Below are 14,236 nucleotides of genomic sequence, written 5' to 3' on the forward strand. Positions count from 1 at the left end.
GAAACTGAATTCTATTAAACCACTATAAAATCCACCAGCCGCTAGAATCAATATTTCGCCACTAAAAGGAAGGTAGAAACCACCAGTTTTAGTGGAAAATCCTATAAGTTGGCAACAGTAGTCGTCACCGATAAGAGTAACTTAGCTACAGTTTACCTTTAAAAGCTAACTGTTACTAGTAACGGCGTTACAAGTACGCGTTACTCAGCAACCCTGAAAGGAGCGAGTAGTTTTTCGATAGAACTGCAATTAAGAATATCTTTTGGCGATTTAGAAAAAATTTCGCACAACCCACGTTTTGATTATAGATCCGTAACTGGAATTTATTTTCTGTAACAATAGGATATTTTATCTTTCATTGCTGTAACTGCTGCATTTTCGTAGCAAATAACGTTTTATTTTGATGTTATGTTCTTGTTCATGTTTTATTACTGTGCGGCTCAAGTAAAATGTTTTGTTGGAATACATAATATTAAGGGGATTTCAAATTGTATTTCCGCGAAAATGCAGTGCATCTTTGGTACCACAGGTCATATTTGAGTATTCTCTGTGGTCTGTGCAGTATTTACATACACACATACATTACACAGGATATCCAGTCATATAGTACACTGTTCAGAGTGGAAGTTAAGCGCATGAGATGCGTAGTGCAATTATTGCGTAACGTAGACATGTCGTTCCAGCAAATAAATCCTCGACAAGGTAATGCAGGTATCAGGATGTCAATAAATGCCAGTTGAACGTAACTCATAATTTTAATAATGTGCGGACAGATTTTTTTTTATTTGTAAGAGGATGAAGAATGTATTAATAAGCCAGTGTAAAAGTAGACTGATGCTTTCCTCTAACCTACATTAGCTTATGAGCATTATGAACTTTAACGTTGGTAAATAGGAAAGGAATGTTAGTTACTAAACAAAAGCAGAGTGCTCGCACGAAGGGTATCATCCACCTCAAAAGTGAGAAATTCATTCCATTTTCAATTAACCAAATGTAATTATAACTTAGTCACTGCAACAATCGGTGAAGTCTGAGGAAACACTTAGGCACCCTATAGCACCATTGAGACTTTTTGAACAGAATATCTTTACCATCAGCTCCGTAGTTCGTATGTTTGTTATCAGATTGTGCTACTAGTGTAGTAGGGCTTACTTAGAAAGTACTCAAAACTTTACTGGATTGTTAGTTAATATAGGGTTTCCTTTGTGAGAATCAGTGTGCCATATTGGTAAAGATCCGTATTAGAAAATAGTGATTCAAAATTAATATTCGAAATGTTTCAAACTTGCTTGAAGTGTTGTATGTGTTTGTTGGGAAGAGTTTTTCTTGTATGGATAGACCATTCTGTACAGTTCAACCATGAGTAACTCCTTGTATGATAAGCATTTACAACCATAGTTCGTGTATATTTTCCTCAGCACTTTATGATGGGATAAGATATAATTACTATTAGCTTTATCTTGATATTTTAGTGTTGCCGGCCAAGGTAATGGAACTAATGTGTTGCTGCAGTTCATACATTTAAAATTATATCACCCCCCCTCCCCCCCCCCCCCCCACACACACACACACGATGAATGTTGGATGTTACTGTTGGTTGGGTTGCTTGTGTGTGTGTGCAGTAGGCCTACAGATAGCCATACTATAGGTGCAGCCACATAGGAGGCTTCTCTGTTGATGGGCCAGACAAATGTGTGGTTCCTCAAGAGGGGATGCAGCCTTTTCAGTTGTTGTAGGAGCAACAGTCTGCATGATTGAATGATCTAGCCTTATAACATCAACCAAAATGGCCTTGCTGTGCTGGTACTGCAAACGGCTAAAAGCAAGGGGAATCTATAGTCATAATTATTCCTCAGGGCATTCAGCTCTTCTGATAATGGCATCCTTAAGGGTAAAATAGTCCAGTCCAGAGTTAAAGTAGTCCCCCATTCAGAGCTTAGGGCAGGACTAATCAGGAGGATGTCATCATTGGGGGGGGGGGGGGGGGGAGACTGGCATATGTATTGGAGCGTGGAATGTTAGATCCCTTAATTGGGCTGATAGGTTAGAAAAATTAAAAACGGAAATGTGTAAGCTGAAGTTACATATTGTAGGAATTAGTGAAGTAAGATTGCAGGACGAATGGGTCTTCTGGTTATATGAATTCAGGTTGTAAATATAAAATCAAATAGGGGTAATGGAGGAGTAGGTTTCGTAATGAATAACAAAATAGTAACATGGGTAAGCTACTGAGAAACAACTTAGTGAAAACATTATCATAGCCAAGAGGGAGACAAAGGCTACACCTATCACAACAGCAAAAGTTTGTGCCAACTACCTCTGCAGATGATGAAGAGAGGAAAGAAATGTATATGATGTGATGGGAGGACTCTAATCTGATGGTAGGAAAAGGAAGAGAAGGAAAAACAGTAGGTGAATGTAAAATAGGGGAAAGGAATGAAAGAGGAAGCTGCCAGGTAGAATTTTGGATAGAGTAGGAACAATTTAATCATCGCTGGCACTTGGTTTAAGAGTCGTGAAAGAAGGCTGTAAATGTGGAAGAGACCTGGAGACATTGGAAGATTTCATATTGATTATATAATGGTAAGTCAGATTTTGGAACCAACTTTGAAGTTGTAAGACATTTCCAGGGGCAGATGTGGACTCTGGTTATAAACTGTAGATTAAAACTAAAGAAATTGCAAAATAGGAGGATATTTAGCAGAGGGGACCTTGATAACTTAAAAGGACTAGTGTTGTTGTGACTATCATCAGTGTAGGAAAAGATAGATTGCTAATTACTGTAAAGAAGACACATGTTGCGGAAAGGCACAATTGAGAAACTTGAATAAAGCTTTTGGCCACAGCCTTCTTCTGCAAAAGGAATGTTACACCATCCATACACACTGGCAAGCACACGTGACCACCAACTCCGGCAGTTCTGTTGGAATGCAGTTGAAGGCCATGACCGAAAGCTTTATGGGTCTTTTAATTGTGCCTATCTGCAACGTAAGCTGTCTTCTTTACGGTAAGTAGAAATCTGTTTTCCAATGTTGTTCTTAGTTTAAGAGGGAGCATGGGGCAACTACAGGCTAGAACAGGGGAAAGGAAAACAGTAGAAGATGAATGGCTACCTTTAAGAGATGAAATAGTGGAGGCAGCAGAGGACCAAATAGGTAAAAAGACAAGGCCTTGTAAAAATCCTTGGATGACACAGGAGATGTTTAAGTGATGAAAGGTGAAAATATAAAAATGAAGCAGGCAAAAGGAATACAAATGTCTAAAAAATTAGATTGACAGTAAGTGCAAAATGGCTAAGCAGGAATGGCCAGTGGACAAATGTAAGGATGTGGAGGCATACAACACTAAGGTTAGATAAATGGCACCTATAGGAAAATGAAGAGACATTTGTATAAAAGAGAACCACCTGTATGAATATCAAGAGCTTGGGCTGAAAACAAGTCCTAAGCAAAGAATGAAGGTGGAACAAGTGTATAGAGGGTCTGTACAAGGTAGATGAACTTGTAGGCAATATTATGGAAATGAAAGAGGATGTAGGTGTAGAGGAGATGGTAGACATGGTAATGCAAGTAGAATTTGATAGAGCACTGAAAGACCTAAATAAAAAAAAGGCCCCAGGAGTAGATGGCATTCCATTAGAGCTACTGACGGCCTTGGGGTGCCAGCCATGCCAACTCTTCCGTCTGGAGTATAAGATATGATACGGGAAACACGCTCAGACTTCAAGAAGAGTTTAGTAATTTCAATTCCAAAGAAAGCAGGTGCTGATAGGTGTGAACATTACCAAACTATCAGTTTGATAAGTCACAGTTGCAGTTTTTACTAGCACAAATTCTTTACAGAAAGACAGGTAGAAGCAAACCTATGGGCAGATCGGTTTGGATTTCAGAGAAATGTAGGAATATGAAAGCAATACTGACCCTATGACTTATCTTAGATGATAGGTAATGGAAAGCCAAACCTAAGTTTATAGCATTTGTAGATGTACTGAAAGCATTTGGCAATATTGACTGGCTGGCATACTCTTTTGAAATTCTGAAGGTGGTAAAACACAGGGAGCGAAAGGCTATTTATAATTTGTGCAGAAACAAGACTGCAGTTAGGAGTCGAGGGGCATGGAAAGGAAGCAATAATTGAGAAGGGAGTGAGGCAGGGTTGTAGCCTGTCCCCGATGTTATTCAGTGTGTACATTGAGGAAACCAAAGAAAAATTTGGAGAAGGAGTTAATGTTCAGGGAGAACAAATAAAAACTTTGAGGTTTGCCAATGATGTAATTCTGTCATTGACAGCAAAGGACTCCGAACAGCAGTTGGCTAGAATCAATAGTGTCTTGAAAGGTGGCTATAAAATGTATATCATAAGAAGAAAATCGAGGACAATGGACTGTAGTCAAATTGAATCAGATGATGCGGAGGGGATTAGATTGGGAAATGAGATACTTCAAGTAGCACATTAGTTTTGCTATTTGGACATTAAAATAACTGATGATGACCATAGTAGAGTGTAGATTAGCATTGGCAAGGAAAGCATTTCTGAAGAAGAGAAATTTGTTAACGTTGAATATTGATTTGTTACGAAGTCTTTCTGAAAGTATTTGTGAGGACTGTCACCAAATATGTAAGTGAAACACGGACAGTACAGTGCAGACAAGAGAATAGAAGTTTTTGAGATGTGGTGCTATGGAAGGATGCTGAAGCTTAATTGGGTAGAGCACCTAACTAATGAGGAGGTTCTGAATAGAACTGGAGAGAAAAGAAATTTGTGGCACAACATGACTAGAAGATGGAATCAGTTGATAGGACACATTCTGAGACTTCAAGGATCACCAATTTAAGAAACCACAACAGCAACCCTTGTAACTTTTGATATTTTGTATTCAGAACAAACCAAGACACTGTAATACTCCATATTCCACCACTTTTAAGCTAGTATCTTCCAGGTTTTAGTGTAGAAACTGTGTTAATTAATTCATAGTTGTTGATATTCCAACCTGGACACAAACATTTCTAATACAGAGGAATAACTAAATGATAAGATAACAAGAAAGTTTGCCTATACCAGATTTCAGTTCTAGAAAAGCATGTAGATTTATAAACTGTTGCGCATCAGGTGAAAGATAGAGTAGTATCTGAACTTATAAAGCTGACTAATACTGCATGAACTCATAACTGAGATATGGGAAAGAAAACATACACCAAAGTATCATAAAACTCTATCATTATGTCTATGCATAAAAAAAAAAGAGAAAAGTTGGCTCGTAAGAGTCCTGTCGTTTGAACACATCATCAAATATCATTTGTATAGAAGTGGAAAAAGGGTAAAGAGTACAAAAATATCCCTGAAAATGTGATTTTCAACCAATTAGAGGTGTCTCAGATCAGTTTTGTTACTTGGAGCATTAAGAAAACAATTTACAAATGACAGACTCAGTTAGTTGGTGACTGTAAACACCAGTTTGAGAGCTCTTCTTGTGACAGTGATCTGTAGCATTGTTTGTTTTCACATCTCCCTATTGGCCTTATTCCCTCAGGTTTCATCTTTTTCACCCATACTTCATCTGTCGTGCCTTTTTATGTTTTTCCCACGTATTTTTGAGCTTTTCCCCATTCATTTTTATGTAATTTTTGTTTTTATGCTGTTTTGATCCTACAGCATGGATCCTTGTTCCTTCCTTCTGAACAAAAACAGAAAAGTTTCCTTATCCTCAGGCAGAACCCAACCCCACATACTGTTTCCAAATTGTTGCTGAGCTCATGGAATCTCTTCACCCCCCCCCCCCCCCTTTCAATCAAATTAAGCATCTCTGGCTGCAACCACTTTTCATAATGACCTCTATTTGTCCAAATTTTGCCAGTCCATAGCCCTCATTAACCTTGTTCCATAAGACCATGTAAATCTGGCCCAAACATCCTTCCAATGCCTCCTCTCCAGCCATAAAATTCTCCTTCTCTGCAGTCCCAAATTACTGCATCTCATGTCTCTCACTGAAACCACTCTCCACCACCGCTACAACAGCCTCAGAACTTCCATCATATCCCCTCATAGCTGACAACCCTGCCTCACAGACCTATGCTGTTTACCACTCTCACAAGCCCCCTTACACCGCCATACAGAATCCAACCTAAACAGACCCTAAACACTGTTGTGAAGCTTTGCTCTAAAAGCCATTTAGTCCCACAAAAGTATTGGTCCTTTCCAGGGGCCTTGTCTTTTGCCACATTCTCAAAGTCAGTCACATTGGAATTGTTTAACATTTTCTCTCCTCCTCAATCTGTACAGTGAAAACACTTTTTTGATGCCAACTCTTGTCACTCAACCTAATGCCAATGTTGAGCCCTGTCTGACTCAGTTCACTCCTCCAGTCAACCATGATGCATCCCACTGCCCTTCAACTCACCCCTATGAACATTGGAGAATTTATTAATCCCAAACCTTGCCTCACCATCATTTTCCAAATCCCTTAACATGGGAACCAACCTTACATTTGCAGAATGAATCATAATCCACCACATCAAAACTTAACCCTATCTACTGACAAAGGCTCAACCTCTGTGGTTTTGACCTGCAGGGATCAACTGACAGAGCGACTTAGTCAGTTGTTAGATTGCTCCACCTACAAATCCTGCCACAGTGACCCAAATCCAACAGGGTATTGAGTCTCTCCTCTAATTCTTAAGCTCTATGCAGAACTCCCCCTGCACTCCTACCTTCTACATGCTTTCTAAAGTCCATAAAACCAACCACCCAGCATGCCCATTGTGTCCGGTCAGTGTACTCCTGTTGAGAGAATGTCTAATCTTGTAGACCCACACCTTCAGCATATTACCCATATCATACACTCCTATATAAATGACATCAATCATTCCCTGTACCAGTTCTCCACAGTTCTTGTCCCTTTACCACATAATTTTATTGCTACAATGAAATGAGATTCAGTTTAACACAAACCACAGACTAAATTATGATAAAATCCATACAGATATGTGCATATGAAGATATTGAAATTTTTGCAAGAAATAGAAGTGCACCTATGGAAATCTGAAGGCATAGTCCGTTTCAGTTCAGGCATGGTAGGAAAAATCTTACCTTCATAGTCTCGGATGTTATTGAATTTAGCATACTTTAAAATGAAGAACTAAACAAGGAACACTTTTTTGCTTTCTCAAAAAAAAAAAAAAAAATTCTGCTCAGAGATTCAGCCCTCCAAAGATGATGCTGCGCATACGATTTTGAAGTTAGCGAATTTTGATAAAAATTTTATAATGGTGTGTCTCTGAAATAGTTCTAGATATTTTATTGGTTTTTTGTTATTTGGAAGATAATAGCTTTGATTACAAAGAAATCCTCCATTTGGGCTAATCTGTCAGTTTTTTTACAACAGCATTCTGAGCTTTTTATAATTTATGATTTTTTTTTTTTCAGTAATGCCAGCCCATAAAATATATTGGTTGAACAGGCTTTATAAACAATTGAAATTTTTGCGATACATAAAATCTGTTTTATTACCACATTATTACATAACAGGCTCATAAAAATCAAACATTATTTAACATAATTTTAGTTTTAAAAGATGAGGACGAGACTCATTTTATCAAGCGTTTTAAATGGTTCCGAAATATGAGTGAAAAGTCTTTAGACTTAAAGGTTTCAATTTATGCAACTTCTGTGCACTCTGTTTTGTATCAGAATTAGCCAGTCAATGAACTAAAAGTGTGTTCCATTGCTTCAGTATCTTCATTTGGTATAAAGTGATGCCTTCCTGTTGAACCAATAGGAACTGGAGCACTAAAAATCTTCCAAACATTGCGAACAGGAAGTGAGCGCTGACGGCGTTATTGCTGTCCTTCAGCTGGAAACCTATATCCAGCAGCTGGTCTATGTGGTAGCATAAAATTCACTACAATTTCATTTAACTCACAATTGGTTTCTATAATCTCTGCAATCCACCAATCACCATCATACACGCACCACACAAATATCCCCCTTCGCAGGTTGTGAATCTGAATATTATCCTGCTGTTTCTGAGGTGTTGGCCGAACGAACAAAACTTCTTTTTTCTTGCTCTTTAAAGTGCGTGCAATATGAGTTCACCTATCAGTTTTAATGCAAAAATGTGTCTTCTAAATTCCTTTCACAGGAGTACTTTGGTTGGACCATTCTTCTTTTTTCTGCACATCGAATTCTTAGATTTCCTCTTTGGACAAAAGAGTGAGGGCTGTGGATGTGTAAGATTTCAAGACTCTCAAAAAATCCTCAGCATTCTGAAGCACAGCTGTATTTGGTCTGGAAAGATTGTTTTGTAGCATGGTGCTTCAGCAGGCCTTCCACACTATTACAAGGCCCCTTCCTGTGACCAGTAGCACTGTATACCCAGTCAGTTGGCACAAGCAAATTGCTCGATTCAAACAGCTGATAACGATTTTTAAAATGACTGGGAGCACTATCAGAAATAATGATAATCTTCTCTGCCCCTGTTTGCAGTTGTATTTTGTGCATTGCCAGCAAAGCATGTGCTGAGTCACGTCCTGTGTCATCGCTTATAACTGCAACACTTGTGGTCTTGTGAAAATGTCACTCCTGTAAAAATTGAAGCCTGGTCATTACTCCAATGATAGCTTTGTACTTCTTGTGGGAAAATTACAGACCAGTTCTCAGCAAATTCACAGTGAAGCACTAAACATAGGCTAGTTCTTCAGCCTGGACACACCCTTTTACTTCTGCAATGTGTTGTTGCAATTTCTTCAGATGCTGGTGTGTTACTGCTTTCACTGACTATTTACCAATTTCATCAGTGAAATTGTCAAAGGCAACAGTTTGTTTTCTTAATTAGTTTATTTTCCTCCCATGTCGCATATGTAGTTTCTGCAGAGTTATCTCCTACGTCTTCCAGGCCAAGTGTCTGTAAAGACAGTCCTCCCTTTCCAGGGCAGTCACCACATTCTTGAAACTAAGAAGTCACTTGCTTTACGTCACAGACTACTAATGACTTAAAACGCCCAACCAAGGTGTTGTATGTCACATGCTCCAGTAAGTTCTTCAAAGTTACCACACAAAGTTCAAAATTCGTGCAGTACAAACATAAACAGACATCTCTAGGCGTGTATGGAACTACCTACTTAGGTCATAGAGCATAAAATGTTGATCTTCCAATATGTGAAGTTGTATAGTTGCTCTTATAAACTACAAAAGTTTCTTTAATACTGCGAGTCATGTACCTCCTCACTTTCGCAACTTTTGACCTTCAGCTGTTACTGTTTAGTGTCTTTTTTGTTGGCACTCTGGTAAGAACAGTACCATTTACCTTCCAGATAAGATGACTGCACTATTTAAACTCGGTATGCTCCTACAGGATGACCATAAGGATCTGGTGTTCCAAAGACTCCTTTTACAGACCTCACATTTCTTGATTTGTCTACCATGTACTTTGATACAGATGGAATGTGGTTCAAAATTGTTTTCTTTGAAAATGTCTCTGGAATATTAGTTAAAACTTGCACCTTTTTTACAGTAGGATGCACACTATTAAACAACTGAATTGACATTTGTGGAAAAACTCGTGGCAAGAGGTGTAAGAGTGCTTTGGTTCATTTTCTTCTGAAGATGGAATTCCTACTTTAAACAGCGTGGTCAGCTTTGCTGTAGTGTAGTCATCCATAGCTTTAGTAATTTCTTTGTTTTCTTGATGTATAGAGCTTATGACTAGACTTCACTGCCCATGGTTTGTTAACAGGCCTAACACCTACCTCTGCAGTTGACTGATTCAGGTTATTTATTGGTGCAAAATCTTCACCTGCAACATGAGAGGCTTCACGGTGTTTAGATACTATCATTGTTATTCAGTTAAAAGATTTAGAACACAAAAAGTCGTCACTGGAAACATCTTCACCTTGAAACAGAGTCTTGAAATGAGAACGCTTCTTCCCAACCTAACAGTCTGTGTTTTTCTTATCTTATATATCACTCTTTTATGGATATTCAAATAGTCAGCACACTTCACTCTCCTGTGGCCCCTTTCAGAAAACATTTCAGTCTTTTTCCCAAATCAAACTGCAACTGTGTCAACTGGCAAATTCCTCACAATAACACACAACTGACTGGATGGTCTCAGATTTCATATAAACCTCTTCAGGAAGCAAATTAGCACTGAACAATTAGAATACAGAAACCTGCAATGAACAACCACAACAAAGACACTGGCAAGAAACTACAACAAAGTGTAAGAAATAACTGCAACAATGACAACAGAAATAAACATTGTAACAAGGAAATCAGTAAGAAACAACTTTAGTAAAGACATACATTACCCTTGAAAACGAAAAAAAAAGATTTTTTAAAAATAAAACCTGCCCAAGGTAAAAGTGGAAGCTCTCCTTCACATAGAATATAATACTAAAAGGTGCTAATCAACAGAAGAAAATCTAACTTTGAACTGGCATTTTATTTTAAAAAATCCTGTAAATTAAAAAAGGATTCAAAAGGTGACAGTAAAAGAACTTTGACATATATGTCCAAACAGAGTATCCATTGTAATCATAAAGCAATTATTTAAAAAAAAAATTGGAAATTTGCATCTCCAAAATGGTGTTCGCAGTGTCATCTTTGGAGGCCTGTATCTCAGGGCAGGATTTTTTTTTTTTTTTTTTTGAGAAAACAAAAAATATATATGTTTCTTACTTGCTCCTAAATTCAATGACATTTGAGCCTATGAAGGTAACCCCTGCCTTAAGTGATACTGATTATGCCTGAAGTAATGAAAACAAAGGGGACACCATTTGGACTAACTGTAATGAAAGCAAAATATATAATAATGTTAAATTTGTAGGTTTTAATGTCATATGGCTATGACTGCTAACAAGTCTGAAAGGTGTTGCATGCTTCAGTACTTTCATTCAGTGATGATAATATGAGAGTATGAGTGAAAGGATGGAAGCTGGAAATAGGTTTTGTGTAAACTTACAGAAGTGCTTAATTACAAGAATAAAATTGTTGATGCTACTATACTGGATGAAACAACAGAAAATGAGGGAATGCAGCCAATCACCATAATCAATCTAAGAGCATTTGAACAGAAAGAAAGCTATGGGAAATGTGTTGAAAAATAACATGTAGGCCTAACAATGTATTATTGAAGTATATACAAGGGTAAGCATTGTTGCTGTTTGGAAACTAAAAGCAATTTTATGAAATTTTTGCCTTTGTTTGTATTTTATAATCTTTTGTCCAGAGGACACTTGCTCAATAACTGTGAATCCAACTGCTTATCTATTGTGTTTGTAGCGCCTGTTAGTTTTTGGTTGTCAGTCCAGCACTAATAAGCTGGGTGTTGGAAGAAATTGTGAAAACTGTGCCATTCTTTTCTCATTGGGAGAGCCAGTTTTACTCCCAATATCTTTCTCACTCATTTAGATACTATTTATGTTTCACGACATCTTATCAGGCCTAGTAATGACATTGCTCAACCACTGCAATTTATTATTAAAGTCCTATATTTTTCCTCAGCTATTATGTGAAAAAACAGAGTTAAGAAATTATCTACACTGGGGCACTGGGGGTTGTCATTGTATTAATGGCCAAAATGTCGATGCCCTGACACACACAGGCAGCAGTGAATAGCACTCCCTATCACAGGAATGTAGCGTCTTTGATGCAGAACTAGTAGCCATTATGCCAGCTTTGCAGTATATCAGCAGCCGCTCACATTAAACTTTTGTAATTTTGGACTGGCTCTTTGAGAAGTTAAAAGCTGTAAGTTACTGTTATCCATGACACCCACTTATACTGTTCACTCAAGACCTTTCTGAGCTCCAAAACACCAGAAGGCCAATCGTTTCTCCCTGCACCCTCAGCCACGTTGAAATACCTGAACATGTTACCACATATGATTTTGTCAAGGAGGGCACCAAAGACTACACCTTGGAAATAAAGGTACCAGCCCTGGCTTAGGGTGACCCTATTCCATTACATACCAGTGCCATGGCATAGTGAGTGGTATGATGTAGCAAACATCAGCAAGCTATGTACTGTAAAAGATCCTACATTTGCATGGATGCCTTCATACAGAATGTCCCACTCGGAATCTAGAATTTGTGCTGATGCCATGTCCGCAACAATAGAATGACCCATTTGTATGATGTTAAATAAGCTGTCCCACCTTACTGCAGTAAGGCGAACTATGAAGCCAGTGGGCTCATTATCTGCAAATTTAGAAAGTGACATCATAGAAATTTGTTTTACATTTTGTCAAACAATGTTGCTTATCTGAAAGTCAAACACTGAATTTTGTTGGCACCCAGGTGGGGTGGTTCAGCTATGTTACCAATCTTTTAAAATGACAGGGGTGTTCACTGTTTGGATGTGGAAGGTGTGCCTAGCCCCATTTGTCAAGCTCAGTGGACTTCCAGTTATTTTCAGCGAGAGGTTATTTTCCACCACCCAATGGTTATGGTCTGTTACTCTTCCAGTATTTTGGTCCCTTAACCCATCAGTCCAATCCACTTTCATATGACAGTTAATACTGTATGAAATTTGTTCAATATTCAACATTGATGATAATCAAAATAATTTGTACTTGTATGTTTTTAGATCTTGCAAGCAGGAAGATACTTGAAGAAATCCAGTTAAAGAAACAGATGCTTTTGAAGCAAGGTGTGGCGCCTACTCTTAACTCCTCTTCAATTAGTGCTCTGCCTGTCGGAGTAACAAATGTTAGTAATAAACATCTATCTTAAAACACACAGTACTGTACTGGAATTATTCTTAGTGTCTTGTGAAGACAGAAATGGATTAACATTTTTGCTGTTTGATGGATGTAGAACTGAAATATGTAATGCAAACTTATAGTAAAAGTGAAGAGTCACTAGTTTCCTGAGACACTTGCTAGCTAAAAAATATTTGATCTTCACATTCTTTAGCACTGATAACTTTTCTTTCTGTTCTAGCCATCGTCGATGTCAGCTGAAGCCCATATGCTTTCTCCATCACAGAGAGTTGCTATGCAGCAAGCCAATTCCATGTCATTTGGTTTCTTTATTACTCAGGATTCACTATTTGGCAACCTTATACTACCAGTGCTTCCTCGCTTTCACAAGTAGATAAACTATTGTAAAATGGCATGCTTGAAATTAAAAGAACTTGAATCTTGGCTTCAAGATATTGACGTTTTTGAAAAACCAAAGGTGTGGCTAGAGCAATATGCGACCTCTCCACACATCGGTAGCCGTATGCTATATACAATGCAGTCTTGTTATGGAGACATAGCAGGGAAGTTGGTAGCAGATTTGGGCTGTGGATGTGGTGTTCTTTCGGCAGGTGCTGCAATGCTTGATGCAGCCCAGTGTGTGGGATTTGAGATAGATACTGATGCTTTAAGTATTTTTTCGCAAAACATATCAGAACTTGAACTTACAAATGTTGATGTAGTGCAGTGTGATGTGACTAATGGGTTGCCAGTATGTTTTGACAAAGTGTTTGATGTTGTTGTTATGAATCCACCATTTGGTACAAAACGCAATCAAGGTGTAGATGTTAAGTTTCTTGAAGTGGCTGTGAAATTAGCCAGTGAGGCAGTTTATTCTCTTCATAAAACATCAACAAGGGAATACATCCTAAATAAAGCCTCAAACTGGAACATGAAAGCTGAAGTCCTAGCAGAGCTGCGTTTCAATTTACCAGCTTCATATAAATTTCACAAAAAGAGTTGTGTTGACATTGATGTTGATTTCATTAGATTTTCATTTTTATCATAAAATAAATAATGTGTGTAAATAGTTTTGTTTTATGGCAACAGTCATTTTAAACTATGTAATTCCTTATGTCCTATATTGATATGCTCCTAATAACTGTGTGTGTGTGTGTGTGTGTGTGTGTGTGTGTGTGTGTGTGTGTGTGTGTTTTTCCTGCCCCTTTCACTTACTGCAGCATTGCAAAATGTGTGGCTGTACATACAATGACAATTTTGTAATAATTTAAGCAGGAGACAGTGTTCAGTTTTTATCATGGTGGATCACATTTCCTTTGAGTGTGTTCCTCAAAGTGTTTATCCTAGGACTAAAACTGCTTTAATGTGACATTTGTTCATTGTTTGCATCAAGTGGCATTTGTTGTTCGGCCAATCCACCATATTCAGTCGTTACGCACACGGCTGTGAAAATTTTTACCATTAGATAACGGGAATGGCGTTAGTGCCCCCAGTGGTGAGAAGCCAGTCATTAGATTGATTGTTTTTAATTATTTTTCT

The 14,236-nt window shown here is 38.0% G+C and overlaps 1 protein-coding gene across 1 annotated transcript; it reads left to right on the forward strand.

Annotated features, from left to right (window-relative positions):
- Nucleotides 1–651: 651 nt before the first annotated feature.
- LOC126272255 (SOSS complex subunit C homolog) lies at nucleotides 652–13,766 on the forward strand. The gene is made up of 3 exons (XM_049974970.1): nucleotides 652–711; nucleotides 12,583–12,704; nucleotides 12,939–13,766. Exons 1-3 carry the CDS (start codon nucleotides 672–674, stop codon nucleotides 13,089–13,091), a joined length of 315 nt encoding a protein of 104 aa, XP_049830927.1. The 5' UTR covers nucleotides 652–671; the 3' UTR covers nucleotides 13,092–13,766.
- Nucleotides 13,767–14,236: the final 470 nt, after the last annotated feature.

This window comes from Schistocerca gregaria, chromosome 5 (assembly GCF_023897955.1).
Source record: "Schistocerca gregaria isolate iqSchGreg1 chromosome 5, iqSchGreg1.2, whole genome shotgun sequence".
Lineage (NCBI taxonomy): Eukaryota > Metazoa > Arthropoda > Insecta > Orthoptera > Acrididae > Schistocerca > Schistocerca gregaria.